Below are 27,181 nucleotides of genomic sequence, written 5' to 3'. Positions count from 1 at the left end.
TCGGCTGCGGTAAGGTTTTTTTTTTGCTTCTTCCTCTACGCACGTGACGTCAGCGTGTCGTCCCGCATTAAAAGTAGTCCCGGCAAAACGTGATGCTTAGAGCTGGCAAAATTAAACAATTCCTTGAGGTGAATAAAATTACTCGGATCAGTTTTTAAACTCGAGTTGCTCGAGTATTCGTTTCAGCTCTAATTTGAACACTTTCTAACAGCACTCATTGGCAGCCTCTGATAGTAGACATCCAATCCATTTAGACTGGGAGAGGTTGGTAGTGAATGAGCATGTATGATTCTGAAACATGAGCATTCACTGCCAGTGCTCCCAGTTTAAATGTATTGGATGTCAACTGTTGTCAGTGGCAGGCAATTAGTTAAATACTATGATTTTTTCCCCCATTAAAATTAATTATACAAAAATATGTAAAACTAATGTTTAAAAAGAATGTAGTTGGTGTAATTTACACCTGGTGTACACATACTGTTTAATATTGTGCCCTATATGACCCAAAATGTGATTTCTTAATGGGGTTAAGTTGTATTTTTTAAATGACCAAAAATAGTCACTTGCCATTGAAAGGTAGAAAAGTGTTTTTCTTTTTTGTTTTCCATATGTTGTCATTTGTATGCAAAGAATGTCAACATAAGAAATTGCAAGGCCTCCTTGTTATCGGAAGTTACGGTAGTTCACCCAAGCATTGCACCCTTCACCCCTTGTACAGACTAATCCCATGAAAATGATTGGAAATATCCCGTCCGCCATTGCTGAGGTGTGCCACCCGCAGCATGGAGCCAACATCATCCAACAGCAGCTAACATTACTGTTTACATTGAGTGACGCTGGACTGCTATAGGTGGGCAAACACCCCAGTAATGGCGTACATATATCTCTACTCGGATTAGTAAATATCTGCACAGTTTTCCATGGGATCTATAGCTTTTCTGGTGATCATCTGTTGTTTATTACGTGTCAAGATACATCAAGGGCACACTATAACGGCTCACCATACATCTGAACAACATTACAAAACGGTGAACTCGAAATTCAGTAGTGGGTAGAGAGTAATTATCAATACAGCCACTCTGTAAAGGAATGTTGTAAAAGAATTGTCAAGGCACTTCACATAGAAGAAAAATGCATTGTTAAAAGGACAAATACTGTATCAGTGGCATAAAAGAGGCAAGATAACACAATTTTTCCTTGTGATTGTTGTGAACGACGCTGACGAAGGGGGAAAAAAAGTGTAAAAATACCTTAACATAAGAAGAAAACATCCTGTTTTTGGTCTAATTCCATTAAAAATATAACACATTAGACAAATACATGAGACTTGTCTTTATAATTTGATGAATATACTCTTCAAGATGTTGACTTTCTGCAGTTTTTCATGCTGGATGACAGCAAAGTACTGTATGTACGCACAGTGTAGCGGGTCCGCCCATTAGTCACAGTCACATGTAAGCAGCACGAGGTCACGCGCAAAAACACACATGGGAGTGTCCGGCAGGCTGTTTTGCTCTACGGAGCCGTCAAACATCACTCAAACTAAACAAAACTAAACGAGTGACTCACACTGCGGCTTCTAATTTACAGAAATGATTCCCAAATAAATGCACGCTCCTTCATAAATCAACAGGAAATGGCTTCGGGCCACATTATCAATCAAAAGCACTCAAACTGAAAAGCCTGCGGAACTTCCTGTTGATTGACGTCTCTTTGGAAAGGTTCATACGTTCAAGCGAGCTGTTTAAATCCATGCAAATTACAGTGATGGACTAAAAGGAGATTTGTATAGAATGGCTGCAGACAGAAATAGTCATGTTACATAACACACGTATAGAAATGTATACTGCGTGCAATGTATGAGAATGCCAATGGGTGTGCTCAAAATATCATGTGATATTATCATGTGACATTAACAATCAAACGACATTGTGGAATTTATCCATAAAGGTTGAGGGAGCTGTCAGCTGGTGGATATTTTTGATGCCATTATGTAATAAAAATATTGTCATACATTCATTCATACATTCACAAGCTGTGGTATTATTGTTTGGATTATTTTTGTTTTGGATTATTTTTCTTTTTTTAATCATGATGTTTTTGTTTCGTTTTTTTGAATTGTGAATGATTTTCATTTCATCTTAATTCGGATGAAAAAAATCTTTTTCCATTTTATTTCCTTTCATTATTTTTGTTTTTGTTACATATTTTACGAAGTTATGAATTTTTATTAATATTTTGACTGTGTTGTTCCAGTCATTTGTTTCATTATTTGAATTTTATAGTTTATTTTTATTTGACTTACCATGTATAGGAGTAGTACTGCTTTTTGTTTTTTTTTTTTAAAATTTGAATTGTATGTATTTACTTGAACAGTGGTACCTTGACATACGATCGCTTGGACCACGATCTTTTCAATATCCGACGTTAAATTTGACTCGCCATTTGTTTCTTCATCCGACGACTTGCTCAAAATACGACGATTTATAACCGCGCCTATTTGTCTTCCCGCAAGATGGACGCATGGCGGATTTTCTTGTGAGAGAAATCGACAGTTTCCAAAAAGGTTAGTGCAGGTGGTGAAAAGAGGAAAAAGGTGATGCTTACCGTTAAATGAAGATGGATATGATAGAAAAATATGAGCGTGGCGTGGCCATCCGTGAACTGGCTCGACAATACGGCCATATAATGTCGGCGATCTCGATGGTCTTCCTCCGACCTTCGTTCGCCAGTCTTGTCAGTTAAGGTGACAATTATTATGATTGTAACATCGCCAAAAAATCGCCTGCTTCGTCAGGTTTCAATAATTTATTTCTGAACTTTTGCAACACAACATGCCTACTGTCCGGTTCAACTGAACATCAAAAGTGAACGTAAAAAGTCAGCGTAAGAGACACTGTCACATCAGCCACGCGGTGCGTTCAGGTATTCCACGCAAAACACATTTGCCACATTAGAACCCGATTCATTACATTATTTTTATTATTGTTATTGTACTATTATTCCTATTTTTATTTTTGTTTGGCTCTGTGTAATTGCTATTTGCAATAGTACCAGCAATATTAATAAGGATTTAGTGTAGGTTTTTGGGCTGTGGAATGAATTAATGGCATTATAATGTATTCTTATGGGACAATCCTGCTCGACAAACGACCATTTTGACTAACAAACAAGGTCCTGGAACGAATTAACTTCGTATGTAGAGGTACCACTGTATATTTTTTTAAAGATACTATGTTTTCATAATGTTATTTAAAATGTATTTTCTTCCATTCTAATTATACTATTTAAATAAGTTAAAGGGTACCACGGATAGAAACGCATGTGGCGGAAAACACAGACGACTGAAAAAGCAGTTTCAGCTGTTGCACTCCTCTTTAAAATTGCGGTATTTTAAGCCAAAACAACTGTTGTATTCGATAGAACAATATGTCTATATGCTGCCATAGCAGATTCTTGGCGCATTAAGCCCCCGAACTATTTTTAATTTGACCGTTTTACCCTGGAAACCCCAGTTTACGCTTTTGTTTTAACCTAGCCATAAAAAGAAGGTAAGTAATCATATTTATTATTCGAAATGTCTGTCATTTTTAGCTTAGAATCATTCATTGATGTCTAACATTTAGCTAAAAAAATATAACGACTTTAAAAAATTATTCAATTGAATATTTAAAACATTTAAACAAATTACGTCACAATGAAAAAATTGGTATCTGTAAATGGGTCACGGATATCTACCTCATAACTAACGCTTAATTGTATTTTTTTCGTTACTGTCGCATTTTCCCCAATATTTTAGATGATAAATATTCGATCCAAACAAAGAAAAAATGAAAAATAACATTTAAGAGGGTAAATGTATGAAAAAGAAAATCTCGACCACTCCTTATTGTCTGCGATTTCTGCATCGCGACCCTTTTTTCATTACCATGTTTCACCCATAAAATCCCCCCAAAATCCAGCTGTGGCTATTCACAGCTGTGTCTTGACACTCGGTGATACATGCTACATGGAGTTTTGGTGGGTTTGGTGGGTTTTGCTGTTTTGCCGTTTGAAGAACAAAATTTTTTTTTTTTTAAATGTTCTTCTGTTCAAAATTTTTCTTCCCCCAGAAAATTGAGATTTTAAGCTTTCCAATGATGTATCATACATGCTTATCAGACAATTTTGAAAGTTGGCCAAATTGGGGGTCTCAGAGCGGAACTTCAAGTCACCTGAGTGTTTTCCACCATGTAGTTCCTAAAAGATAAATGTCAGTACGAGTTATAATTATTTGATATTAAAAGCCCTCTTAATGCTTTCGTTTAAATTTAAAAAAAAAAATAAAGGAGTAGCTCGCCATTGTTGTTGACGTTGCTGGGCGGTGAAGTCACATGGCCACGCTTCACACTGTCACTCTTTAACTATGTAAGGTAGTGATTTAAATACACCACAAGGTGTCAATGGCGAGTTTTAAATTAAATGGAAAAGATCAAGCCAATGAGTGTGTTTTGTCCCTCAACTGACGCCACAGTTTCCTGTTTAGTGCGGGTCCATTGTGATTTACGTTCATTTGAGTGATGTCGTCACAACAAACAAGACTCCCGGTAATGGCTCCTAGCATCATAGTTTGTCTATTGTGACTAAATATTGCCGTCCAGTGTATTTATTGAGCTAAACGAGTTGCTAAAATGTTTGTAGTATGAGTATGTTTTATGTGTATTTTGAATATCTATTTTGATTGTGAATTTGTGAATGCCAGTTCTCTTCCCATTGTTGTTTAACTGTGTGAGAATAGAGCCTCATTAATAGATTAAAGCACTTTTCTTTTTGTGAACATTGTTTTGAGAGTTATGAATATTTTTTTGTTATATTTTCACTTTATGATACTTATGTTTGTTGTGAAGGAGTTGCCGAAGGCTACGAATCTGAACTTTGTCCACTCTTTCTCTCAGCTTTACACCCCACTGTGGATTAAAGGAAAACTACTGCGTCCATCAAGGGACAAAACGCATTCATTGGCTTGATCCCTAATTAATTTAAAACTTGCCACTGACACTTTGTGGCGTATTTAAATCACTACCTTACATACAAAGTGACACGTTTTTTTATATTTTTTTATTTCTTATTTTTTAAAAGATTGACACATGGAATTCCGCCAGCGTGGCCATGTGACGTCAACGCCCTGCGACGTCACAAAAATGTAGACCTATTATTTAAAATAATTTTACAAATTTTATTGAAACGAAAACAGGGGTTTTAACATCAAATCATTATAACTCGTACTAAGATTTATCTTTTAAGAACTACATGTCCTTCTATCCGTGGTTCCCTTTAAATATATATATATATTTTTTTCTTTTTTCTACAGATTATTTTCAAACACCGTTAATAACTGCTTTTATATACATAATTTTTTTATTTGCATCTACCTAACTCCAGCAGCTGCTGCATGTCAGATGACCGATTTGGGGGGTGGGGGGTGAATCAAAAGCAGCTGTAGCGCCCCCTGTTGTTTGAGTTTTAGACTATTTCATACGACTGTGCAGGAATGTTTAGTGGAAATATTAATAGAAATGGATAACTCTGCCAAGATCTAACAGTGACATTAATAAATAAATAAATAAATAAAAAAGGCAAAAATCAATCTTGTATTTCAGAGGAACACCATTAGACAACCATACTTTTATCGGGCCCATCTTTTATACTCCACTTCAAACTAACCAATCAGTTGAATTTTTCAACCCACATCTTCCGTCTTTCATGCCCGTTTTTATGTTGCCGAACTGCTTCTCCTTCACTTCCTCCCCAAAATCTCGCTTGTGTTTTTTACCAGTGAGTGTCCCCAACACTCATCGGATTGATTTGCTAACTCCACACGTTGCTCTCTTGTGTGCTCCACAGCCCATTAGCAATGCAGACTTCATCGTTCCCGTGGAGATTGATGGAACTGTTCATCAGGTACACGCTCACATGCATATTAAATACAGTTGAGTGCAGCAACTTTTTTTTGCTCCACCTCACAACAAGTAGGGGACAGTATGACTTCTATTCATTTTTATTTGTAGTAATTCATTTTGTTGACTTATGTATAATATTTTTGTTTGATTTTAGGCATTTTATTAAATTTAGAATTTTAGTTTTATTTAGATTTTATTTAGTTTAACATGTCATTTTGTTATTGAAAAGTTTAACTTATTTAATTACTTAATAGATATGTTATAGTTTGGGTTATTCACTATCATCTCTTGCATTTATACTTTTTATTATGTTATTTGTAGATTCTTATTTAGATTTTTTATTATTTAAATGTCTTGTAAAAAATTGCATTTATACACTAGTTTCTGTTATTTGCAATTCATGGTGTATACATTTGTATTGTCCTTCAAATGTAAATGATTTGTATTCATATATTTTCATTATTTCGTAATTATTTAGGTTTATGCCAAATTTTTAAATTGTGTGTTTACATTTTACATTATTGTTTCCATTCATGATTTTTTTTTTTTAATATTCTAAATGATAACTTTTAAAGTGTAGGTCGTAGTATTATGTAGTTGTATATTATTTTACCATTTTTAACGATCTCATGTTAAACTAAAATTATATTTATAAGGTAATTTTAATGTACATAATTGTTTGATTATTTTCATTGTAATGCTTCATATACTGTAGCTTTGTTTAACATTTTTCCAATTGCAATTCATTTAATGAATACATTTTCATCATTGTACATCATGAAATTTTATTGTGAAGTATCATTATTATTATAAGTTTCATTGTCATAAAATCATTAAATGAATTCGAATGTTTTGCGGCCCTCTGGAATCATCTGTGCTGAGTGTCGCCGCGACCCGGTTCAAGTAATCCAGGATAGGCTTTCTGCATCTAACTCGGCCTCTTCTTGATTACTTGAACTCGGAAGTGGCGGAATTCTTCGCAAATCCACACGGGACCACGACCGAGGAAATCTGAAATGCTGCAAAACCTGTCAATATTTCCATTAGTTCTCTGAAATCATGTCATGAATTGAATTTCAGGTGTACGTGCTGAAGAGGCCTCACGTGGACGAGTTCCTGCAGAGGATGGGAGAGCTCTTTGAATGTGTCCTCTTCACCGCCAGCTTAGCCAAGGTCGGCTCGTCCTTCAAATAGCCACATGAAATGAATCAAATGATGGAATGATGGTGTGTTTATGCAAAATTTCCCCTCACATTAATTAAGTCATTGGCTGCCATTTATGGCGATAGACATACAATCCAATTTGACTGGGATGGCTGGCAGCAATCATTCGATCAGTCAAAAATAAGATATTTACATGCCTAAAACTAGAACAAAGTTTACAGAACAAAGAGAAAATGTCCAGCCACCGCAAAAATGTCAAGAAAATCACAAGCACGATAGCTCAATTAATCACATTGGATGATTATTATTTTTTGTATTAATTCATCTATATTAACAAAATACTAGTGGTGCAACGGTTAATCGATTAATTCGATTAGGAAAAAGCTTCGAAACAAATTTCGCTCATTCGAGGATTAGTTTAGAGTCGCGTTGTAATGGTTTGCTTTGAAAGTGTTTGCATTTAGTTTTGTTCATTTGGATGGATTTACTGCCTTCGGGGCGGCTGGATCCAGCTGCTCCCTGTTAAGACCAACATAGTATGTTTTTGTTTGAGCTAATGTTATTTATGCATTCATTATTTAGTTAGAAGTATATTTTTTTCAGATTTTTGGTGGGAATATGTGTATATTGTTTAAAAAAAACTTAGCATTTTATAGCATTTAAGCTAACGGATTTTTGCTGTGCAATTTAGCCAAATGTTCTTTTCTTGTACTTCGATCCTCATTATTATTTCTTAAACCATTTGAGGCTTAGCTCAGGTATTTAAATTTTTTTTCTTGCGTGAAAGCACAATGCTGCATAGTTTGAAAAAACATAAAGGAGTTTTTATTTTTTATTTGCATTTAATGCTCTTTTGAAAGTGCAATCTTGGCAAGCAATCTCATCATCTGATTACTCGTTTATTTGAGTAATTATCCTAATTGATAGATTAATCGATAACTTAAATAAGCTGTATTTTCCGCACTATAAGACGCACCTAAAAGCCTTAAATTTCTTCAAAAGCCCACAGTGCGCCTTATAATCTGGTGCGACTTATATGTGAATTAATATTGAGCTGCTAAAGATCTTACAGCAACTCTGAGTGGAGCTCCATATAATGGATGCATAACGTAACCCCTAGCCTCTACTTTAGTGTCTATTCTACGCTCCTTATAATGCGGTGTGCCTTATATATGAAAAAAGTTTAAAAATAGCCCATTCATTGAAGGTGCGCCTTGCAATGCAGTGCGCCTTGTAATGCGGTGCACCTTATAGTGTGGAAGATAAGGTAATCCCGAAGGCTCATTATATATTTGTAGCCAACTTATCGGTAGTCATTTTGGTAATAGGCTTATATAGATACATACAGCATGTGTAGCCTTCATTATAAGGCTTTTAATTTTTGCGGCTCCAGACATCTTTGTTTTTTGTGGTCCAGTATGGCTCTTCCAACTTTTGTGTTGCCGAGCCCTGCCCTGACCAAATGGAGAGGCATTGTTTAAATAACTAGGTCCATCTAGTGTTAAATCTGAGAGTTGCAACTAGGAGTGGGAACCTCTTGTTACCTCACGATACGATACGATTTGCGATACAAAGCTCACGATAACGATGATCTGACGATATAGCGATACAACGATTATTGATACATTGGTCAGGAAATCATTCTAGGATATTCTTCAAAGAACTAATTAACAATAAAACAAGCTTCTGCTGTGAATTGGAATGAGTTTATCACTAGTAGACGTCCAATCCATTTGAACATTCCATTTGAACATTCGTTCATTCGCTGCCACTCTCCCACTTCAAATGGATTGAACGTCTATGGCCATCAGTGGCAGCCTCTGCCAGGCAATGAGATAATTTTGGGCCATTTAAGGACATTTACCTGTTGATTTTCAGTAACTTCCTGTCGATTTTGGGGTATTTTATCGGTCACTCCTGTTTATTTTGAGTTACAGAACAGAAAGTGACCTGGGAATCACCCAAATGAATAGGCAGTGACTCAAACTCAACAGGAAATGACCTGTAAATGCCTTAAAATGAACAGCAAGTGACCTGTAAATGCCCCGAAAATCAGACCGAATGACTTTGAAAGCTCTGGTTTTGGATGAACGAAGGTTCCCAGTCTAAATGGATTGGGATTGATGGTTATTTTTTTATTTATTTTTTTTTAAACATTGACACCTTGATAAATTATTATAGATATTTTGTCACACCCCTAGTTGCAACAGAATTTAGGTTGAACTCGAGTTTCTTGTGCAGTCAATATTCAGTGATATCTATCATCACTTGCCAATAAAATCACCAATAAAAACCTGTCAGCAGGTCGCTGTAGTTATGAACTGAAACAATTACATTACACTCAACAAGTATTTATCAGTGGAATAATACTAGTATTTTGCCAACATATGGTGTCAACATTATGATCATTTTTTTAGAACCATCCTGAAAAATCCTTATCACTTCTGAGCCAGGAATCCTTGCCGAGAGCAGGGCAAAGTGTGAAATGTAGTTGAATGATTTGAAAAGGAGAAGGTAGCACCACCTGGCGGACAAAATATAATCCACCTCTCCAGTTCTGTTGTGGGAAGAGGCTTGAAAATGATGCAAAATGTCCTCCGTGTGTTGCGTTTTCAGTACGCGGACCCCGTGGCAGATCTACTGGACCGTTGGGGTGTCTTCCGCGCTCGTCTCTTCAGGGAATCCTGTGTGTTCCACAGAGGAAACTACGTCAAAGACCTCAGCCGGCTGGGTCGCGAGCTCGCCAAGGTCATCATCGTTGACAACTCGCCCGCCTCTTACATCTTCCACCCTGAGAACGCTGTGAGTCCGCCAGATTTCTTTGCCAATGCTTTCCGCACGCAGTGATTAAACAAAGGGTCTCATTTTCAGGTGCCCGTGCAGTCGTGGTTCGACGACATGGCGGACACGGAGCTCCTGGAGCTCCTCCCCATCTTCGAGGGCCTCAGCAAGGAGGACGACGTTTACAGCCTCTTACAGAACCTGAGGGACAGGTAGCAGGGAGCGGACCCCCGCAAACCCCCCACCTGACCGGGGGTCTCACTCCCCTAAAGACTCTGTGTACATACTCCATGTTTCTAATACTTCAAACAAGTACTTTTTCTATCAAAGTCATATTTTAGTTACCGGAAAAATAATTTTGTTCCAGAGTGGGTGACTTTTTTTTGTTTTTGTTTTTTTGGGGGGGGACTTTCTCGTGCAAAATTGTTACTTTATCTTCTCTTTCAGAATGAAGTGCCTTCATTACTGTGCTGGTTTCCTCGTGTCGAGTAGGGAGCGCACTTTGTTACTCCAATACCACCCCCTCAAAAAACAAAAGTATAAGCCAAGCGCTAATCTGAATTATTGCCATACTATTTAATGAGAAAATCGGATTTCGTTGGATTCAATTAATGACGCGTTGCCGTTTTGAGTGATTTCTGTTCTTTCCAATGACGGAACATCAGCATCCACTGATTCAATGTTGAGAAAAAATATATTGATTAGCATAGATGATATGAAATTCTATTTATTGGGGGGGGTCAGTAAAGGGTTCTGGTGCATAGTAATATATTGAAAGAAAAAAATTATAAATCCAAAAGGTACTGTACAACATGATTAAAGCTGCAAGTTTGCACACACTCATTTTGTGTCAGTGTGTCTTGTTGTGGAAGACTTGTCATATGTCATGTTGGGGTAGACAATAAGGTAAATTAGCCACTGTCCCAGAGGGCCAGTGGCTTTTGAAGTTCACTGGCCCCACTATCCAAACCACTGGCAGTTCTTGATCACATTAATCACGAAAAAGAACAATTTGCTTGAATAACATTTATTTATTTGAGGTAGATTTAATGAACAGTGCAGCAAAACTGCAAAAACGCGAAACAAGTGCTAAATTATCAGATTCCAATTTAATAGTCACATCCATAATTATTCCATAATCACTCCAGCAGTGTTGTTTTCGTCAACGATGACGATAACGCAAATATTTCGTCAACGAACACTTTTTTTCATGACAATGACGAGACGATACCAAGCGTGTTTTGGGAGACTTAAACATAACGTGACGAATGCCAGTTTTCGTCTGACGAAACGAGAACGAGACCAAAATTCGCAATAGTTTCCGTCACACGTTAACAATGTGTGATATTTTAATGTGTTGTTAGCGTTCATCATAGCAGTGTCCGATTGTGTCACTCATGTGACGTGCTGCGCCTCCATGCAGATTTGTTTTCTTATCTTAGCCAAAAAGAATATGCAATGTCACTTTAGCCTTTAAGGTTTAGGCTGAGTTTAATCACACACTAAATATAACTCGTGGTGTTTGCATAGCATTCGCGTTAGCATTCGGCTAATGCTAACGGCGCGCGTCCTCTTTAACTCTCGCACAATTTTTTACACACAGTTCGTGGCATCCAGGTGGGTATAATTAATTGAAAATAATGTACTGTTTTCCTGGTGAGTCTGTATTATCACCAAGTAGGCGTTGTCCTTGTAGACGCTACAATATGTGCTTTTCTGTCAATCGAAATAGTCGGAAACATTTATTTATTTATTTTTGGATTGAAATAAAATATTTTTTATTTTATATACGAATTTTTTTTTTAGTAAACGTTGACTAAAATTAGACGAAATTAGTCTTGAGTTTTCGTCAACAAAAACTAGACGAAGACCAACACATTTTGGTATGACTGAAATATGACTAATACTAGTAAGTATTATTGTCAAAAAGACGAAAATTCAAGGGACAACACTGCACACCAGTATACACGAATTAACTCAAATCGACTCCACTGATCACTTAAAGCGGAAGTTCCGAATTTTTGACATTAGGCTTAATCTTGGGAGTTACTTATTTTAGTCATTATTTTATTATTTTTATTTCAGGGCTCCGGAGTGGCTAAGCTAGCGCGAGTCAATGGTCCCTTAGCATGCCAATAAAAAACGATATTCACAGATCGAACATAGTCAAATAAATTCAAAATACAGATCGTTGTTCAAAATACCCATGCGGCCAGAACAATGTCACACCAAACGTCTTTTTTTTTTTTTTTTTTTTAAGATGCGTAATGCGACCACAATATGGAAGAGTGCTTCGGCGACTCGACTCGTGCTCATGCTACATTCAAGGAAGGTGGGAAATCGGACTTCTCCTACTTGGATGGTACCAGTTGCGTTCCAAGCGCTTTTTTATTTTGGCCATCAAAAGACACGTTGACCTCCACCAAACATGGCTTCTCGTAAGCGATCAAATGGTGGAGGAAAAACGACAGCTAAGGTAGATAGACCACATTGTAAACTGCCTTTTTTAGTTTTACTGTTGACGGGCTATTACTATTTACTGACGGCTTTTCGATAGGCAGCGCATTTTGTCAAGTGGCGTCGGATTGAAGCAACTTGTGAAGTCAGGGTACTTTTTTTATGACTTTGCGACCAGTTCGAGTGGCGTTCCAATGATATTTATCCTGGTCGGAGGTTGGAAAACTCCCATTTCCCACCTTCCTCGAATGCAGCATCAGTCTACGGATTCTTGATTGAAGAACGGCAAGATAGTGAAACGTGCATTTAGAGGCTGTGGAAACAGACAGAAGAAATGGGCAAATGGGAAAATGAGAGACACAAATTCCTAATGAAAAACAACGAACAATGCAAACTGTGGATAATTAAGAAATCAAAGAAATGACTAAGGCAGTTATGGCTTACGATTTTCAAGTTAGACCATCGTTATGACATTTTCTCCGTCGGCACACGGATGAATTGTTATATTCACATGTTGTGTTCATACAACAGATTTCCTACTTGTTAACTTTTCTCTGCACAGTAAATCTTGTTTTTTGTCTCATCATAGCTGAGCCAATTCCAGCGGTCTCACCACCGGGTCTGAAACTTTCTCTCCCTTTTCTTTTCCTACTTGATTTTGCGTTCCCTCAACTCCTCCAGTGACTTTTTTTTTTTTTTTTTGAGTGGTCTTTTTCTTACCCGGTGCTTGGCCGGGTGCTTTGAGTTTCAGAAACATGTCATCTTGTAGTATAACGTTAGGTGGGTAGAAATACTGACAATCAGCAGCAATGTATGCTGTAAGGTTGTCTTTGATCGGGATTGCGTAACATTATTTAAATACGGAACCACTGGGAATTAATGTGAAATAAGACCTTTTTTTCTTTTTCTTTTTTTTTTCTTTTTTTTTTTAATCGGTGCATTATTTTTACTGGCCCACAGAGCCAGTGGATGGAGTATTCTCATGGCCCTGACGGTTTTAAACATACGTCCGGGCAGGGCCGCCCTAGCCTATACGCAGACTATGCAGCCGCTTAGGCCCCTGACCACTAGGGGGCCCCCAATCTGGCAATTGTTTAATTTATATTCTATTTTGTTTACTGCAGTTTGCTTTATTTGACTTTTGTGAGTTTTGATACTTGATTACAAGCTTGAAAAAATAAAAGTTCATCCTTCTTTTTTTTTTCTTTTAGAAAAAGGTTTGGCACTATCTACTGTAAGTACTGACAATCATTTGGGGTGAGAAGTTTGAAGTATGCAGTGCAACAAAATCTGATTAATATACAAAATATGGATGTATGGGTTGGATTGCATGTATGGGTTTCACAGTAAACTGTGACGAAATGGTGGGCCAAAAATATGGGCCCCTTTGCATTATTTTGCTTAGGGCCCCCAAATGGCCTGGGCCGGCCCTGCGTCCGGGCCATTTATATTGTCGACCCCTGTATCACTACTTTATTCTTATATGATTGAGATTTTATTTTTTTTTTTCGAATTATGTCATTTAATGGAGCGTTATTATCATAAAACTATGAATAATCTGATATTACAGAAATATTAACGCAATTGTTCTTTTTTGGAAAATTTTTGCATTTTTCTGATTATAATATTCCAACTTTATGATAATAGCACTGTTCTAAAAATTCCAATTTTTGGCTCAGATTTGTCCCTTATTTAAAGAACATCTATTATTTCTATTCAATATTCAAAGTGAGCATCCGTTAGCGGTATTTAAATCTGCATATCGTTTAATACACATTTTTGTGACGTTTTATATATTTTTTGGTCTGATAAAACGGAGACCATTAGGCAGCATTAGAGCTTAAGTGCTTATTTGGACAGCGACAATATGCTCTTCGAAACATGAACCCATGGTAATGCAGAATGTCCATAATCAAGGATGGCGCTGCAAGCCGCCTAAATCAAATGGATGTCAAGTGGTTAATGTGCAACCCAGAGGAGCTTAGGCTCCTCATGTGATATGCCTGGTGAACTTTTAGCTTTGGCTCTGCTGAGCCTATTGTTTTTTTTTTCAGCCCTCTTATTGTGCAGGCTTTTCATTTTTTGCCTCAGAAATGAAGTGAATGCATCATCATGGTCGCAACTTTGGAGGCAGCGTCCAAATCAATGAAGGTATGGCTTTTCCATTATTTAGGGCGTTTCATTTGAAAGTGGTGACTTTGAATCAAATTTACATTGTGACTTCACATCAGTGGTGGATGAAGTGAAGATGAAGGTTTTTTTTTGTTTTTTGTTGTTTTTTTAAGTAAAAGTACAGATACAGGTGCAAAAAAATTAAGTAAAAGTTTAAAGTAAAAAAAAGTATTTTCTGATGCAAAAAATTAAATATACAGTGTGTATATATTTGATATTCAATACATAGCTTTCAGAGAGTCAGTATTCAAAGAAAGAACCAGAAAATCAATTGACCGCTGTTTTATTTAAAACTGTGCAGAATGGTGAAACAAACAAGCAATAAAATTGACTGCACTGTAAACAGAAGCTTAACAAGCACAAAAACTCCAAAATTTACAGTCGTTGCTTATATATATATAGCGGTAAACACAGGCAAGGCTGAAAAAGCAGTTTCTGCTCTCGCACCCCTCTATAAAATAAACTGCTGTATTTTAAACCAAAAGAACTGTTTTGTCTGAAAGAACAATATGTCTATATGCTGCCATAGTAGATTCATGGTGCATGAAGTCCCCAAACTATTTTTAATTTGTCCATTTTACCCTGAATTCCCCCGTTTACAGACGTCGCGCAACCGCTTTTGTTTCAACCCAGCCATAAAAAGAAGGTAAGTAATTTATTATTCAAAATGTCATTTTTTGCTTATAATCATTAATTGATGAATATTTCGTTTAAAAAAAAAAACGACTTAAAAAATTATTTACTCGCATATTTATTAAGTTTTAAACAAATTACGTCACAATCGGCCCGATTTCCGATCACGTGATCGGATTGGGAACATCCCTGATTTATATAATTCTGTTTAATCCAGGCTTGTTGTATATGAAACGGATGCAGGATCTGCACACTTGCTGCTTTTATGAAGTAAAACATTTACATGTAAAACCTAGCGCTGTCAAAATTATCGCGTAAACGGGCGGTAATGAATTTTTTTAATTAATCACGTTAAAATATTTTACGCATGCGCGGAACGATCCACTCATGCATTGCCGCGAACAGACTACAATGGCACCCTTTTATGTATATTGAGACCTAAGTGGCAGAGACAAGTGAGTGGAGTGGACACAGGCATTTATTGGAGCCGCGCTATTTATTGGTATAAGCTTTGGCATCTCTTCCACAACAATGACAGGAGATGATCTTTTTCTTAACACCCTGTATTGAACACAACGCAGAGAAGATATACCATTTGCAGCCACCACTGACAGTTATGGCTGGCCAACTTCCCATCATGCATTTGGGCAGTTAAGAACAGTTAAGTCGCTACAGTATCATTTAGTGAAAGCACAACAAAAATAATATTCCTATCTCTCTCAAAAAAAAAAAAAGTTCACAAAAAGATAAGCGCTCAATGCAAAAAGAACTGGCATTCCCAATCAAAATAGCTATGCAAAATAATACTCAGACTTTGGTCAAACTCTATTCAAACATTTCGTTTAGCTCAACAAATACAGTAGGTGGCAATATTTAGTCACAATATACAAACTATCAAAATTACTATAACTTGTAATTAGGGCTGTCAAAATTATCGTGTTAACGAGTGGTAATTAGTTTTTTAAATTAATCCCGTTAAAATATTTGACGCAATTAACGCACAAATGCCCCGCTCAAACAAATTAAAATGACAGCACAGTGAAAGGTGTACTTGTTGTTTTTCGGAGTTTTGCCGTCCTCTGCTGGCACTTGGGTGCGACTGATTTTATAGGCTTCAGCACCCATGAACATTGTGTAAGTAATTATTGACATCAACAATGGCTGGCTACTAGATTATTTTTCGACTGAAAAATTTACAAATTTTATTAAAACGAAAACATGAAGAGGGGTTTTAATATAAAATTTCTATAACTTGTGCTAATATTTATCTTTTAAGAACTACAAGTCTTTCTATCCATTGATTGCTTTAACAGAATTTTAATGTTAATGCCATCTTGTTGATTTATTGTTATAATAAACAAATACAGTACTTATGTACCGTATGTTGAATGTATATATCCGTCTTGTGTCTTATCTTTCCATTCCAACAATAATTGACAGAAAAATATGCCATATTTTATAGATGGTTTGAATTGCGATTAACTGCGATTTATTACGATTAATTAATTTTTAAGCTGTAATTAACTCGATTAAAAATTTTAATCGTTTGACACCCCTACTTGTAATTCTTAAAAGATAAATGTGAGTCTTCCTATCCGTGGATCCCTTTCACAGAAAGAATGTTTATAATGTTAATGCCATCTTGTGGATTTATTGTTATAACAAAAGAAATACAGTACTTATGTACAGTATGTTGACTGTTTATGTCCGTCTTGTGTTTTTCTATTCCAACAATAATTTACAAAAAAATATGGCATATTTTAGAGATGGTTTGAATTGTGATAAATTACGATTAATTAATTTTTAAGCTGTGATTAACTCGATTAAAAATTTTAATCGTTTGACAGCCCTAGTAAAAACAGAACAAAAACAAAAAAACAATTGCACATCCCGCGATGCGACTATTTTACATGTAAACAATGTGATGGTGACGTTCAAACGAAATATTGTGCAGCCCTAGTTCAGGGAGATATGTAGCTGGATATTCTTTTCCAAGTTACAATGAGCAATAAGTGTATTTCATACAATGGAATCATCAGTCACGTGGAAAACAAATGTCTCCCCCTGTGGAATATCAATCAAATGTTCAAATTCTCCAGTTATCATTATAAATATTCCATTTTCATAGTTAGACAGTGTTTTCTTTTGTATAGCTTGCGTTTTTGCAGCGCCTCCCCGTGTATGAATGACGTGACAGGAAATTACAGGTGTGTTCAGGGAGTGGGCGTGGAAGTAAATACACTTCACACACATTCATTCAAAGCACATCAGGTAGAGCCAGTGATTTTTTTTTTTACCTGTACAGCTTCTAAGACAAAAAGGTAGGTTTGTCTTTTACTCATTTGCAAAGAGTACACAGTGTTTTTCATTGGCAGTGCTGTATATTCATAGTAATACTTCTATGGTAAGTACATTTGGATTGATTTATAATTGTAGCGGCAGAGTTGGCAGGTTTGTGTCAGTTAATTGAATTGAAACCCGTCCTGCCTGTTGCATGAATATGGTAGATTGTTTTTTATTTGTTCATTATGCTTTCAATGATATCAGCTTACAGTCCCAGCTGCTGTTCTTTTGTGTGCGCTAACAGTTAAGGTAAACACCACTTAATGAAAAGCCGCGCTTTATTGTTGACATTGCTATTGTGGACTTAGTGTATTCCCCTGGGAACAGAAAGTGGAAAGCAGTATACAGTAAGTATGTATGTACGCAAGTTCATTTTTTAATAGGGGCTTTTATACTGTGTACATATCAATGTTTACATGTATGATGCTTATATGTGTGTGTATAAAGGCATCTCAATACGTGTAAATGTATGTCTTAAACACATAGGCAAAAGAACAAATTCATGCCAAATTCTACAATTATTAACAGGGCTTATAACCTTTACAACTTAGTCTAAACATAGATAAACTCATTTCGAGGGCAATTAAAAACAAACAATTCAGATAATTTGGCTGCAGAAATTTGCACACCCTTTAAATAATGAGACTATTGCAGCATTATGTCAAATGTCAGGAAAGTTTGGGGTACTTAAAAAGTTGGCAAGTTTTTGCTGACCCGGCTTTATCATGGGTTTGACAGCCAAATCTCCATTTATAAGAGGGTGTGCACATATGTGAAACCATATAATCTCAGTATTTTTTTCCTCCCACCCCATTATTGAGTTGTATAGGTTATAGGTCATATTAGCTGTAGAAAGATTTGTAAATGATTCATCTGTGAATCAGTTTTTATTGCCACAAAATCTGACTTTTGGATTGGGGTGTGTAGAGTTTTTATAGAATTAATGGTATATATGCGAAGTTCTTAAGTTATTAAATAACTTGTATCCATTACTTTTAGCATTGCTTCTTATCATATAATTTCACTTGGTGTCATTTATGCCTTTTTTTTATGATATGATAACAGTTCAGCACACTATGATCCTAATGAAGGCGTGTCTGAGATGACCTCATCTCACCCTTACTTTCTCAGAATGGTGATGCAATATGCCACATTCTAGCTGGCGCATTTGCGTTGACTTTGCATTGAGTGCCGTTGCTTATCGAGGTTGCGATCACGAGCGAGTTGAGCAGTCATTAGTGACAATCAGAAGGTTTAATGCTTTACTACAACCATCTGTTCATGCCGGAGAATGATGATAATGGTAAGGTTGGACTAGAGCGGGGCTCAGCAACCCGCGGCTAGTGGCTCCCTGGAGCTTTTTAAAAAATGTTTGAAAATGGAAAAAAGACGCGGGAAGAAATTAGTTTTATATGGTTTTTGTAGGAGCACAAACATGACAAAAACATTCTTTTAATTCATTAATATTGTAATGAAGTTGAGGCGGCATCGTACAACTGAGTAGTCACATGGTGTGTCATTCTCTATAGAAACTGCAGGGAAAATAAACATTTACGGTATTTTCCGCATAATAAGGCGCATCAGAGTATAAGACGCACCTTTGATGAATGGCCTATTTTAAAAACGTTTTCATGTATAGGGCGCACTGCATTATAAGGCGCAATAGTAGTATTAGTAGTCGTAGTAGTGGTTGGCATTGCGTTATGCATCCACAAGATGGAGCTGAGCTAAATGGAATGTCACGCCATGATTAACCAATATTGATCCATTTATAAGGCACATCTGATTATAAGGTGTACTGTCAGCTTTTGAGAACATTGAAGGCTTTCAGGTGCGCTTGATAGTGCAAAAAATCCAGTAATTATTAAGGCTGTCAAAATTATTGCGTTAACGGGCGGTAATTAATTTTTTAAATTAATCACGTTAAAATATTTGACGCAATTAACGCACATGCCCCGCTCAAACAGACTAAAATGACAGTACATTGTAATGTCCGCTTGTTACTTGTTTTTGGGTGTTTGGCGCCCTCTGCTGGCGTTTGGGTCCAACTGATTTTATGGGTTAGTACCATGAGTGAGCATGGTGTAATTATTGACATCAACAATGGCAAGCTACTAGTTTATTTTTTGATTGAAAATTTTACAAATTTTAATAAAATGAAAACATTTAGAGGGGTTTTAATATAAAATTTATATAACTTTTACTAACATTTATCTTTAAAGAACTACAAGTCTTTCTATCCATGGATCGCTTTAAGAGAATGTTAATAATGTTAATGCCATCTTGTTGATTTACTGTTATAATAAACAAATACGGTACTTATGTACCGTATGTTGAATGTATATACTGTATCTGTCTTGTGTCTTATCTTTCCATTCCAACATTAATTTACAGAAAAATATGGCATATTTTATAGATAGTTTGAATTGCAATTAATTACGATTAATTAATTTTTAAGCTGTAATTAACTCGACTGAAAATTTTAATCGTTTGACAGCCCTAGTAATTATGAAAGGTCATTATGTATTGGTAGTAATTGGCTAATTTAGCTAAGATAGATACATACAACATATGTTTCCTTCATTATTAAGCTTATATAAGGCTTTTAATTTTTTGCGGCTCCAGACGTATTTGTTTTTTTTTTTTTTCCCCAATATGGCTCTTTCAACATTTTGGGTTGACGACCCATGGACTAGAGCAAAGAAAAAGTGACACTGTCACTGGTGAAACACTACCCCCAAAAAAGTTGTATTATTACAAATTTGGCAAATTTCTGAAATGGAAGCAAATATAACATTTTATTTGGATTTTCATAAATAAAAATTCCAGCTATTTTCACGAAAGGCTGATCTTGTAATCATGTAACTCTTGTAACAGTCTCATATTATGGTATAAAATTCTGGCTTTGTTTTTTGCATTTTAACCAAATATTTTTAGTATTATTATAGTTTCAGCATTCAAAATTCTTGAACTATCCCTAACCCCCCCACACCCCACAAAAATACCAACTCAACTACAGAAATTTTGGCACTATAAGGCACACCTGACTATAAGTCGCCACCCACCAAATGTGACACGAAAACGGCATTTGTTCATTGATAAGCCACACTCAACTATTAGCCACAGCTGTCCTCACCGTATTATGGAATATCTAAACCAAAGATATTAACCGGTAACACTTTATTTGACAGCGGCACCATACGACTGACATAAGGCCAAATGAACCACCATGAAGCTTTGAACCAATTGGCTGCAAAGCTTTATTGGTTCAAGAAGTTTCATTTGCCCATCACTGCTCCCTTGGGGGAGACGGTTAATCTCTGCTGCCACCTGTTGTCAACACTGTTGTTGTCCAATATGCCTTCTAGCATGCATTGCAGCGCAACAGATATGAATAACAATCAAAATTCATGTTCTGTGCTAATTATTTACTCAGTTACTGTTCCAGTTGTTTCATTAATTGCTAGTAATGGTATTTGGTAACACTTTATTTGACAGTGGTGCCACAAGACTGTCATTAGACAATCATAATTATGACATGACACTGTCATAAGCATTAATGAATGCTTGTAACATATGTCATTTAGAGTTATCCGGCAAATGATCGAACTTTTGAATGGATATAAAATATCCAGTATGGACATAGATGGAGTTAGTGACATAATTTGCCAGATGAAACTTAATGCTTATGACAGATGTCAGTGAGTAATGCCCATGATAGTGTCTTGTCATAATTATGACGTACTAATGACAGTCAACGCCGTTGTCAAATAAAGTGTGACAAAATACCATAACTAGCAATTAATGAAACAACAGGAACAGTTACTGAATAAATAATTTTCACAGAATATGAATTTTGATTGTTATTTACAGCTGTGGCGCTGCAATGCATGCTAGGAGGCATGAGTTACCTCTTAACCCAAATAAATCAACAAATAAGCCGCACTGGACTGTAAGCCACAGGATTCAAAATAAAGGAAAAAAGTAGCGGCTTATAGTCCGAAAATTACGCTAAAGATGTTACAGCATTATTTTTATTACCGTTACAAACATGAAACCAGGTTATCACAAAATTGTTTTTTATATTGCTGTATTGTAACTTTACACTGTATATACAACATTCAGAAAATTTAAATTTTCTTTTTACATGTGATATTAAAATCTTTTCACATAAATTTCGACATGATTCATTTCGGGAATTTACTGTGTAAAAATACAAGTTTATTCTGGTAGCATTCATGAATATTCTTGTGAAATATATGTATATCCCATACAATTGCAAAACCTAATCTGGCATAAACCAAATGATATTAAATATAATTCATGTGTGGTTCAGTCCACAGTACACGTTATGATGAATGAGACCAATAAGGATGCCTTTAGGAGTGTCAACAGAAAGCCCGGCTTGCAGATATGGACCATTAATGTGAGTCATCCTAGAAAGCAAACATCAACCTCCTTTTTTTTAATTTCATTTGAAGATTTTACAATTTGTACTTCTTTTTTTTCAATATCCAACAGAAGCTGCAAATGGTGCCCGTGCCGTCCCATAGTTTTGGCAACTTCTTTGAGGGCGATTGTTATATTGTTCTACATGTGAGTACTTAAAAAAAATCGAAGAGTGAAGTGATGCACTTTCTCGTCTCTAAATGTTTTTTTTTTTTTTTTTTTTTAGAATTTTTTTATATGGTGCCATTGTGTCCCCAGTATAGGTTAAGGTGTATTTTTACTAAATACTAAAATAATAAAAATAAAATAAAATAAAAATATTTACTAAATTTACTTCTGGTAAAGGGTTGATATGGAATTTTGCTATGTCCCCAGTGTGTCTCATTCAAATTCAGTCTATAAAATAACTTAATATACAGTGGGGCAAATAAGTATTTAGTCAGCCACTAATTGTGCAAGTTCTCCCACTTGAAAATATTGCAGAGGCCTGTAATTGTCAACATGGATAAACCTCAACCATGAGAGACAGGATGTGAAAAAAAATCACATTGTTTGGTTTTTAAAGAATTTGCAAATCATGATGGAAAAAAAAGTATTTGGTCTATACCAGTGCTTCTCAATTATTTTCTGTCACGCCCCCCCAAGGAAGACGTAAATGTTTCGCGCCCCCCCAAACTCTCTGCCGCCACTGTAAATATTATCATTTGTCTATAAAATTACTATTATAAATACGCATCTGCCTAACATTGTCCTTTTTTTCTAATAAAGAAAAAAAGTAACATAGATCAACTTATAATAAAGTATAACTTTATTAACATTGTTTTGTTTGTAACAGAGAATACTTGACGTGCATCAATTTGCCTGAATTTAAAAAAAAAAAAATCACATCCAAACTAAAAAATACACTCAAGGTACATTTTTGACCATTTGATACAGAAAAATAAAATGTAATAAAATCAGTAAATAATACCAAATTAAAATTGATTAGAAACATTCACTCATGAGGACAATGTGCCAAAAAATTTGACCGAAAAAACAAATCTGAATAAAAGGGGGAAAAAAGTGTCCTTGAACAGGACAGTTTTTATTTTTGCTGCTCACAGTATTTACCTCCTTTGCAATGGTGTGGAGTTATTTTGCAATTAGCATGCTAACAATGCTCACTGGCTTACTGATATAACACTGACAAAGCAGGATGATTGTTGGCAATATTCGGCACGTTTTCACTGAAAAAATCAAGCGGCTTAACAATGAGATTGGGGTCTAATGTCTTTAAGTGGCGTCTTAATCGATTTGGCTTCTTGCTGTCTGCTATAATTATTTTTAGACACAGTAAACAGTGGTCTTTCATCATCACCCACTGTATTAAAAGTCAAAGCTAAAAGGCAAACTGCACGAAAAAAGCGCATTCACGGCGACCGAGGTAGAACCGTAGGTGAGGGCAGTCGTCGTGACGATCCCAAGCCGAAAATGGCACTTCTCGGGCGGCGACGTGAGAACCAGACAAAACAGTGGGTCGCTGCGTGAGTGAGTCCGGTCGGAAAACGGCTTTCGAAAACGGCGGTGGCACACTGCTCTTCATATCTGTTGTCTGTGTGTGCTGAGTGCTCTTCCTTAGTTCAAAAATACTGCGCGCACTCTGAAAATGAGAGCGCCACTGCCACCTACTGAGTGGATGTGCAAGTACACTTTATTCCAGTACGGCAAAAAAAAAAAAAAAACATGTTCCCCGAGGTCACATGCGCCCCCCCTGGCATTGCTCTGCGCCCCCCCAGGGGGGCGCGCCCCACTATTTGAGAAGTACTGGTCTATACCAAAAGTTCATCTCAATACTTTGTTATGTACACTTTGTTGGCAATAACGGAGGCCAAACGTTTTCTGTAACTCTTCAAAAGCTTTTCACACACTGTTGCTGGTATTTTGGCCCATTCCGCCATGCAGAGCTCCTCTAGAGCAGTGATGTTTTGGTGCTGTCGTTGGGCAACACGGACTTTCAACTCCCTCTGCAGATTTTCTATGGGGTTGAGACCTGGAGACTGATGAGGCCACTCCACTGCACGAGGCTGGGAAGACTGAATCTGCAATAGGTAAAACGCTTGGTGTAAAGAAATCAACTGTGGGAGCAGTTATTCGAAAATGGAAGACATACAAGACCACTGATAATCTCCCTCGATCTGGGGCTCCATGCAAGATCTCACCCCGTGGCGTCAAAATGATAACAAGAACGGGGAGCAGAAATCCCAGAAGCACACGGGGGGACCTAGTGAATGACCTACAGAGAGTTGGGACCACAGTAACAAAGGCTACTATCAGTAACACAATGCGCCGCAAGGGACTCAAATCCTGCACTGCTCGACGTGTCCCCCTGCTGAAGAAAGTACACTTCCAGGCCCGTCTGCGGTTTGCTAGAGAGCATTTGGATGATCCAGAAGAGGACTGGGAGAATGTGTTATGGTCAGATGAAACCAAAATAGAACTTTTTGGTAGAAACACAGGTTCTCTTGTTTGGAGGAAAAAGAATACTGAATTACACCATACCCACTGTGAAGCATGGGGGTGGAAACATTATGCTTTGGGGCTGTTTTTCTGCAAAGGGACCAGGACAACTGATCTGTGTAAAGGAAAGAATGAATGGGCCCATGTATCGAGAGAGTTTGAGTGATAATCTCCTTGCATCAGCAAGGGCATTGAAGATGAGACGTGGCTGGGTCTTTCAGCTTGACAGCTTGATCCCAAATACACAGCCAGGGCAACAAATGAGTGGCTTTGTAAGAAGCATTTCAAGGTCCTGGAGTGGCCTAGTCAGTCTCCAGGTCTCAACCCCATAGAATATCTGCGGAGGGAGTTGAAAGTCCGTGTTGCCCAACGACAGCCCCAAAACATCACTGCTCTAGAGGAGATCTGCATGGAGGAATGGGCCAAAATACCAGCAACAGTGTGTGAAAAGCTTGTGAAGAGTTACAGAAAACGTTTGGCCTCTGTTATTGCCTACAATGGGTAAATAACAAAGTATTGAGATGAACTTTTGGTATTGACCAAATACTTATTTTCCGCCATGATCTGCAAATAAATTTATTTAAAAATCAAACAATGTGATTTTCTGTTTTTTTTCTGTTTTTTTTCCACATTCTGTCTCTCATGGTTGAGGTTTAACCATGTTGACAATTACAGGCCTCTCTAATATTTTTAAGTGGGAGAACTTGCACAATTAGTGGTTGACTAAATACTTATTTGCCCCACTGTAAGTATCAATATAAGGGAAAATTTTTTTTTTTTAATGTTATTATCCTTTATCATTGCTGTTTTAAAATTGAACTATATTCTTTAATTGGGGAAAAAAAATTCTGTTTATCCACAGTGACACTGTCCACTCTGTTGTGTTAGTGCCGTTTCCAACTAGCTGCAGCCTATTGTGAAGTGTTCAGCGGCAACCCATTGTGCATGTAGGAGCCGACTCCTCGGTGAAAGTGAGTGGTGGACGGCTGTTTTGGGTGTAACGGGAGGTTTGAATTAATTTGCGCTGAGAGACGAGGCCCAAAATACAGCCTTGCTCTAGTTTCAGATCACCGTGCGCATTCAATAGCAGAGGGGCAAGCGTACTTATATCTGTGCTATCAGGCAGTTTCGGAGGACGGATACACGCAAATCACGGCCGACGAAACCTTGATAAATGCGCTTTTTGTAATAGGAAAAGTCGCTGTTTTCTTGTGCAAAAATAAGTGCTTTGTTGTTTGGGACAATAGTAAATTGGGAAAAATGAAAAATCAGATTTTGCAGTTTTATGAAGTACGTTTAATGTGATTGATCATAATGTTTCCTCTCCCTTAAAGCTATATATCAAAGAAATTAATTGAATCATTTCAAAAGGTTTATTTGTAAAATGATAGATTTCTCATCAAGTGTCTAGACTCTAGAGGCATTTTAGTTACCATGCTAGCAAAGCTAGGCTGAGGGCTAACTTTAGTACAAAATGTCCCCTATGTTAGTTTCCACTATGTTAAGTCCAAATGGCACCCTATAAAAAAATGACCCAAATGTGATCTTTAAAAAAAACACCAAACTTAATGTATATGTGACGGTGTGCACCCACTACACTTTGTGATTTAACCGTTTTGACCAACCAGATGAGTCAGAACATGGGCACGGCCGACATCCACTACTGGATTGGTAAGGCGTCGTCACAGGATGAGCAGGGTGCGGCAGCCGTCTACGTCTCTCAGCTGGACGAGTACTTGGGGGGTGCGCCGGTGCAGCACAGGGAGGTGCAGGGATACGAGTCTCCTCGCTTCAAGAGCTACTTCAAAAATGGCGTCATGTGAGTCTATAATGTCAGATAGTATTCAAGATGGCCATGCCATTTTGATATTTAGTGGCTTTAAAGCAACACTAGATAGCTTTTCAACCTTTATAAAATATTTCCATAACATTTGTGATAATATGTCGACTGACAACGAGTTGAATGAAATCTTTAGGGGGTCTGTGTCGCTTTCACCAGCACTAATTAACTTCGAGGAGAGTGGCAGGAACCCTATCACGCAGAAAGAAAAAAAAAAAAAAACTACAAATGTTCTAACTTCTTTACAGCATACGTCACTTCCCCCTTTCCCCATTCATTACAAAGACAGAAGTCGATGCGAACGCGTTCGGTGGGTTGATGAAGTCACACGGTTGCCACCAGTCATATGCTATTGTTTAGCCACAACTGGATTCATTACTTTATTACAATTCATCCTTCACACAGCCGCTGGAAACAGAAATGTTTTTTTAATCCATCTGCAGGCGACCGGGAGATTGATTTTTGATGGATGATTTTACAACACTTTGCGGGTGTGCGCTGGTCCTCCTGGGAAACGCAGTCTTCCTCAAGGGCAAAACACTACCGCTTGTGTCCACCGGCGTCGCTAAAATTGACCAAAACAGAAAAACTACCAAGTGTTTGTTTAAAAAGAAGCCCCAAATTACCCTGGATAAGGGTATTACTGTATAAGGTGAATACACTGAAGAAATATATTCGATTTGATGTATTTTGGATATTTTTTGCTATAATTGTCCTAAAATATAATTTTCAGTATTGTGTTTATACATACATACATAATCGTTTTGTTATTGTTAAATACATTTTTAGGAATTATTTACTATAAAAATCTGGGAAATGGAATCCTTGTATTTCTTCATCCCGCCAAAACCAAACCTCCACAAAAATATTGTTTGTGTTGTGTTTTTTAAAAAAAGTAACTAAAATC

At 36.9% G+C, this 27,181-nt stretch overlaps 2 protein-coding genes across 5 annotated transcripts in view; both read left to right on the top strand.

Moving 5' to 3' along the window:
- The window catches only part of ctdspla (CTD (carboxy-terminal domain, RNA polymerase II, polypeptide A) small phosphatase-like a), a 79,988-nt gene extending 69,268 nt beyond the window's left edge, over positions 1 to 10,720 (top strand). For all 3 annotated transcript variants that reach the window (XM_057824061.1, XM_057824062.1, XM_057824060.1), the window contains 4 exons: positions 5,884 to 5,940; positions 7,020 to 7,112; positions 9,720 to 9,905; positions 9,975 to 10,720. In XM_057824061.1, coding sequence (XP_057680044.1) covers positions 5,884 to 5,940; positions 7,020 to 7,112; positions 9,720 to 9,905; positions 9,975 to 10,100 — 462 coding nt within the window. In that variant the 3' untranslated portion in view covers positions 10,101 to 10,720. The remainder of the gene's footprint in view (positions 1 to 5,883; positions 5,941 to 7,019; positions 7,113 to 9,719; positions 9,906 to 9,974) is intronic.
- A 3,477-nt stretch (positions 10,721 to 14,197) lies between these two features.
- vill (villin-like) overlaps positions 14,198 to 27,181 on the top strand; it is a 37,111-nt gene continuing 24,127 nt past the window's right edge. Inside the window, exons 1-4 of one of the 2 annotated variants that reach the window (XM_057824950.1) lie at positions 14,198 to 14,492; positions 21,826 to 21,915; positions 22,011 to 22,085; positions 26,063 to 26,253. In XM_057824950.1, the coding sequence (XP_057680933.1) occupies positions 14,454 to 14,492; positions 21,826 to 21,915; positions 22,011 to 22,085; positions 26,063 to 26,253 (395 nt within the window). In that variant the 5' untranslated portion in view covers positions 14,198 to 14,453. Of the gene's footprint in view, positions 14,493 to 17,414; positions 17,468 to 21,825; positions 21,916 to 22,010; positions 22,086 to 26,062; positions 26,254 to 27,181 lie in introns of those variants that run through there. The other variant, XM_057824951.1, reaches the window with a different exon arrangement.

This window comes from Corythoichthys intestinalis, chromosome 20 (genome assembly GCF_030265065.1).
Source record: "Corythoichthys intestinalis isolate RoL2023-P3 chromosome 20, ASM3026506v1, whole genome shotgun sequence".
In the NCBI taxonomy this organism is placed as follows: Eukaryota; Metazoa; Chordata; class Actinopteri; order Syngnathiformes; family Syngnathidae; genus Corythoichthys; species Corythoichthys intestinalis.
The sequence above is the reverse complement of the archived record's forward strand: the minus strand, read 5'-3'. Positions and strand labels throughout refer to the sequence as shown.